Source organism: Thalassophryne amazonica, chromosome 12, assembly GCF_902500255.1.
Source record: "Thalassophryne amazonica chromosome 12, fThaAma1.1, whole genome shotgun sequence".
Lineage (NCBI taxonomy): Eukaryota > Metazoa > Chordata > Actinopteri > Batrachoidiformes > Batrachoididae > Thalassophryne > Thalassophryne amazonica.
Genome location: NC_047114.1, coordinates 103,416,202 through 103,422,923, shown reverse-complemented (window position 1 = coordinate 103,422,923; position 6,722 = coordinate 103,416,202). Strand labels below are relative to the sequence as shown.

General features: G+C 43.6%; 1 protein-coding gene across 1 annotated transcript in view; it reads right to left on the bottom strand.

Annotated features, from left to right (window-relative positions):
• Positions 1-609: 609 nt before the first annotated feature.
• Positions 610-6,722, bottom strand: part of dnajc1 (DnaJ (Hsp40) homolog, subfamily C, member 1) — a 125,931-nt gene continuing 119,818 nt past the window's right edge. The window contains 2 exon segments of the mRNA XM_034182648.1: positions 610-932; positions 6,318-6,694. Of these exon segments, the coding sequence (XP_034038539.1) occupies positions 861-932; positions 6,318-6,694 (449 nt within the window). The 3' untranslated portion in view covers positions 610-860.

Genomic DNA, 6,722 nt, shown 5'->3' with positions numbered 1-6,722 from the left:
GTTTCAAATTTCCTTCAATGTCGCCTGCTCTGGCCCCCGGAAGACAATTGACTATGGTTGCTGGTGTCGCTAACTTCACATTTCGCAAAACAGAGTCGCCAATAACCAGAGTTTGATCCTCAGCGGGTGTGTCGTCGAGTGGGGAAAAACGGTTAGAGATGTGAACGGGTTGGCGGTGTACACGGGGCTTCTGTTTAGGGCTACGCTTCCTCCTCACAGTCACCCAGTCAGCCTGCTTCCCGGCTGCTCGGGATCTGCCAGGGGGTAACTAACGGCGGCTAAGCTACCTTGGTCCGCACCGACTACAGGGGCCTGGCTAGCTGTAGAATTTTCCACGGTGCGGAGCCGAGTCTCCAATTCACCCAGCCTGGCCTCCAAAGCTACGAATAAGCTACACTTATTACAAATACCGTTACTGCTAAAGGAGGCCGAGGAATAACTAAACATTTACACCCAGAGCAGAAAAGTGCGGGAGAGACAGGAGAAGCCACCATGCTAAATCGGCTAAGTCACGTGTGGAGTCAAAACAAACCCTCACAAACCCGCCACCGCTGGGCAACCTGACAAACGGATCTTTTTTGGTGATACAAAAGTGAACAGACAACAAAGTCCAGCAAATAATACAAATTTATTCATCTCAACTCAAATAAGTACAGTGCTAAGGCACACGAAATCAGGGCTGAGGACAGGGGTCAGAGGTCAACAAGGGTATTCTCCAGCTTCTCCTCTCAAATGGTGCAAGAAATATAATCTCACTTGAGTAGATGAGACCTCAAAAAAAAAAAAAAAAAAACAGATAAACACTGCCGAGGCCACGGGAAGGGTTAAAGGTCACAGTCCTTCCGTTAAGAAACAATCCATTAGCTTTTGCTCTGCTTCTTCTTCTTCTGCACCAGCTCTGCTAACATTTTGTAGCGGATCATACAGTCCTCCTGCAAACACAAAAACCAGGTGAGGTCTAAGTGCCACTGTGGAATGGTAAATCTGGTTCCGACTGTCCCCACTGACACGCCGTCTGGTCTGATGACACGGGCCACTATCTGGGTCTAGTGACCCTCGTCCTGCGTACAGGAGAAGCACTATGTTCCTTCAAACCTACACCTGGGCTCGGCCCTGTTGTATAAAGCTGATCCTGCTGTCGGGACTCCAGACACTGTCAGTTAGGTGTGACAGATATGACCTCAAATCAATACCACAGTGTCAGGTTTTGGACAGTGATGGAATTACATCAAAGTCCTACCACTTTGAACTGTATGTCCCCTTTAATTACTTTACGTGGGCTATTTTCAGTTGATGGTGTCCCTCAAACTAGCAATGACTGTTACTACCCACCCCGTCACCAGTATCATGGTCACGGGGTGGGTGACTGATCCTCAGTCAGCTGTGAACAACAAAACATTGTTGAGCGTGCAAAGGCAGTGAACAGCTGTGGTGAGGAAACTCTCTGTGGATCTGTGGTACTGAGGGTGATCATCTGGCCTGCAAAGAGACCAGGGGTATTATACTGGATTATCCTGAACAGAACTCAGTCCCAGCTACATGCCTCTCTGCACCTGGAGCAATCTGGCTTAAAAACACAGATATTAAGTATGGACTGTTCATGGAATGCAAGTAGAAATGTCAACATGTTGACTTTCTATATTTTTTTATTTTATTTTATTTTCCTTTATATAGCACCAAGTCACAACAGAGTTGCCTCAAAGCGCTTCACACAGGTAAGGTCTAACCTTACCAACCCCCAGAGCAACAGTGGTAAGAAAAAACTCCCTCTGAGGAAGAAACCTCAAGCAGACCAGACTCAAAGGGGTGACCCTCTGCTTGGGCCATGATACAAACACAAATTATAGAACAATTCACAGAACAATTCACGGACGAATACAGAAGAATTGCTGTTGGTGCACAGGACAGGAGGATCTCAAACATATATACCAAACCCATCTCTGGATGGAGCTGCACCTTAAACAGAAAGAAAAACAGAATCAGGCATCAGAAAGGACAAGAAATACAGTATAATTTGTCAGCATTAAACAACAAGAAAAACAGAGAAATACTAAGGTGATCGCCGGCCACTAGCCTAACTTCACTAAAAGACCCAGACTTTAGGTAAAGTTGAGGCCGCGCACGCTCCAATTACTAATAAATGAATTAAGATAGTAAAAAGTGTAAAACAAAACTTCCACTATGCTGCCATATGAAAGGGAAAATAAGTGCATCTTAAATCTTGACATAAAAGCTCCCAGAATCTGACTGTTTTATTGATGCAGGGAGAATCATTCCACAGAACAGGGGCATGATAAGAGAAGCTCTGTGACCCACAGACTTCTTATTCACCTTAGGGACACAAAGTAGTCCTGCACCCTGAGAACGTAAAGCCCGGGCCGGTACGTAAGGTTTAATTAGGTCGCTAGGTAGGAGGTGCCAGTCCATGAATAATTTTATAGGTTAGTAGCAGAACCTTAAAATCTGATCTCACTGGGACAGGAAGCCAGTGAAGAGACGCCAAAATGGGTAGAATGTGGTCGAACTTCTGCTTTGTGTCAAAAGTCTGGCTGCAGCATTCTGAACCAACTGGAGAGCCCTAATGTTAGACTGTGGTAAACCAGACAATAGAACATTGCAGTAGTCCAGTCTAGAAGAGATAAATGCATGGATCAGGGTCTCAGCATCAGCCATAGACAGGATGGGAGGAATCTTCACTATATTTCGCAGGTGGAAGAAAGCAGTCCTAGTAATATCTCTAATGTGGAGGTCAAAAGGACAACATAGGATCAAAAATTACCCCAAGGTTCCTCACTTTGTCAGTGTGATGTATGACACACGAGCCGAGGCTGAGTGTTAACTGTTCAAATTGATGCCGATGTCTCACTGGACCAAGAACCATCATTTCAGTCTTATCAGAGTTTAAAAGTAGGAAGTTTCTAGACATCCAACTTCTCACTGCTGCAAGGCAATCTTCTAAGGATTTTATGTGAACACGATTACCAGCAGTTATCAGCATAACTGAGTATCATCAGTATAGCAATGAAAGGTAATCCCAAAACACTGCAATATGTGCCCAAGGGGTGCTATATAAAGGGAGAAAAAGCAGGGGGCCTAAGACGGACCCCTGTGGAACCCCAAATTTAATGTCACTAAGGTTAGAGGTAGTGTTACTGTACAAACACAGTGAAAACGGGCCGATAGTTTTTCAAGTACACTAGGGTCAAGATTAGATTTCTTAAGTAATGGTTTAATCACTGCAGATTTGGAACATTTAGGAACAGATCCAGAAGTTAAAGAAAGATTTATAATTTCCAGCACAGTCGGCCCAAGAGTGGACCACAGGTCCTTAAACAGTTTTGTTGGTATAGGATCAAATAAACAGGTTGTACTTTTGATGTTATTACTTTTGTCAGCATGTCTAGTGAGATACTATCAATTCTGTAAATCTAGGTAATACCTCAGTAGTGGCGCCCACATCAATAGCAGGATGTAGTGTCTGGGTTAAGGCATGATGGGATATATTTAATCTGATGTCTTCTATATTCTTCTCAAAGTAATCCAGGAAATCTTGTGCTGTAAAAGGAGAGCGAACTACAGGTGGTTGTCCATGAATAAGTGTTGCCACCGTGTCGAACAAGAACTCTGAGTATGCTTGTTTTTGTTGATCAATTCAGAGTAATAGGTCCACTTTGTAGCCAGTAATGCATGTTTATACAACCCCTGGCAAAAATGATGGAATCACCGGCCTCTGAGGATGTTCATTCAGTTGTTTAATTTTGTAGAAAAAAGCAGATCACAGACATGACAAAACTAAAGTCATTTCAAATGGCAACTTTCTGGCTTTAAGAAACACTATAAGAAATCAAGAAAAAAAGATTGTGGCAGTCAGTAACAGTTACTTTTTTAGACCAAGCAGAGGGAAAAAATATGGAATCACTCAATTCTGAGGAAAAAAATATGGAATCACCCTGTAAATTTTCATCCCCCAAATTAACACCTGCATCAAATCAGATCTGCTCGTTGACATTGACCCTATGTGTCTTTTGCAAGGAATGTTTTTGCAGTTTTTGCTCTATGGCAAGATGCATTATCTTGAAAAATGATTTCATCATCCCCAAACATCCTTTCAATTGTCCAAAATATCAACATAAACTTGTGTATTTATTGATGATGTAATGACAGCCATCTCCCCAGTGCCTTTACCTGACATGCAGCCCCCATATCATCAATGACTGTGGAAATTTACATGTTCTCTTCAGGCAGTCATCTTTAATAAATCTCACTGGAACGGCACCAAACAAAGTTCCAGCATCATCACCTTGCCCAATGCAGATTCGAGATTCATCGCTGAATATGACTTTCATCCAGTCATCCACAGTCCACGATTGCTTTTCCTTAGCCCATTGTAACCTTGTTTTTTTCTGTTTAGGTGTTATGATGCCTTTCGTTTAGCTTTTCTGTATGTAAATCCCATTTCCTTTAGGCGGTTTCTTACAGTTCGGTCACAGACGACTCCAGTTTCCTCCCATTCGGTCCTCATTTGTTTTGTTGTGCATTTTTGATTTTTGAGACATATCGCTTTAAGTTTCTGTCTTGACGCTTGATGTCTTCCTTGGTCTACCAGTATGTTTGCCTTTAACACCTTCCATGTTTGTATTTGGTCAGAGTTTAGACACAGCTGACTGTGAACAACCAACATCTTTGCAACATTGCGTGATGATTAACTCTTTTAAGAGTTTGATAATCCTCTCCTTTGTTTCAATTGACATCTCTCGTGTTGGAGCCATGATTCATGTCAGTCACTTGGTTGCAACAGCTCTCCAAGGTGTGTTCACTCCTTTTTAGATGCAGACTAACAAGCAGATCTGATATGATGCAGGTGTTAGTTTTGGGGATGAAAATTTACAGGGTGATTCCATAATTTTTTCCTCAGAATTGAGTGATGTCCATATTTTTTTCCTCTGCTTGGTCTAAAAAAGTAACTGTTACTGACTGCCACAATCTTTTTTCTTGATTCTTATAGTGTTTCTTAAAGCCAGAAGTTGCCATTTGAAATGACTTTAGTTTTGTGTCATGTCTGTGATCTGCTTTCTTTCTACAAAATTAAACAACTGAATGAACATCCTCCGAGGCCGGTGATTCCATAATTTTTTGCCAGGGTTGTAGTCTAAGATAGCATCACGCCACACAAGGTGGAATACTAATTTTGAATGACGCCATGTCCGTTCTAGACTTTAAGGGGAGGACAGCTGTAGGTTTAAGCCAGGTTTCACATAACCCAATCATATCTAAGTGATGATCAATAATTAAATCATTAATAACAATGATTTTGAGGACAGTGATCTTAGTTAATGAGACCCAGTCTAAGGACCTCAGTGGGGTTGACAGTTTGGACTGTTGGGTTTAGGGGTGGTTCCAGAGTAGCATAAATAAAGTATTTTGAAACGCCTTGAGGCAGCTTTGCTGTGATTTGGCACTACATAAATGAAATGAAATTTGTGACTGAGCTCCTCAGCTCAACACAACAACTTGCTGGATATCATAAGCAGCCAACGAAAGCAATGGGTGCTGTGTGGACTGGGGGTGGAGTATCTGACTGGTGTTCCTCAAGAATGTATTCTGTCTCCTTCACTGTTCAGTGCTTGCATAGACTGGTTAGGATCAGGCCAGATTAGGATTGACCAGGTTCACCAGCAGTTTAGGGCGTCTTGTTGGTGAGGAAAGGTTTACTGAACTTGACTTTGTGGACGATGCTGTCATCTTTGCAGAATCAGTGGGCACCCTGATTGCAGAACTTGAGAAGCTGGGTTTGGTGATGGTCCTGGATCAAGATTAAGACCCACATTTTGGCTAAAGGGTGCATTTCTCTGAGGATAATCCTGCTGCAGGTGCCTCAGTGCTGAGGACCTCAGTAGCTGGAGAAGCTCAAGGGGCCTGGCTCCAGCAGATAAATGGTTACTTTAGGGAGGTGGTGACAGGGGGTTGCTGTTCAGAACTGGGGTGAACTCATGATGTGTTGGATGTGGTGATGTGCAATAAAGTGTGGCATCCACACGTGCTCCCAGACCTGACCCTCACGTGGCCTAGTGCTGCTCTGGCTGACCTGTTACAGGATGTATGGTCTAAGTCACTGCTTACTTATCCCACCATAAAATTGACTCAGTGAGGGTTAAAAATTAATTTTAAAAATTCTGAATAAATAATTTTTTCACCCAACAGGTTTTGATTTTCAGACACATTTAAGCCTTCGAAACAGCTGCTTAAACTGGGGCAGGACCTGGGATCTTGAGAGCTACTACTGCCACCTTCAGACAGACAACTGACTCAACCCTCACCTTGGTTTTCTCAGGAACCAGCATGGCAATGCGATCCCAGCGCTCTGCAGTTCCTCGAGGGTACTGCTGAAGGGCCAGTTCCAGAAGCTTCTGTTGGTTCTGTGTCCAGACAGCACTGTCCACTTGAGGCTCTGCTTCTTCATCGTCCAGCGCTGCTGCAGGGTCAAAATCTTTCTGCCTGCGGCCTCGGACTTTCATCTCTCCTCTGGTTTCTCCTGCCATCTTTTTGTTCCTCCTCCTGACAGCACGCTCCACGTCCTCGTCCTCCTGGGCCTCCTCAACAGGTCTGCCCTCCCTCAGAGTCACTAGACTGTCAGGAACAGGTAGTAACTTTGATGGAGAGGACGCTCCCTTCAACTCTGACAACTTCACCAAACCTGGACCACCCACACAAGCATATGACCA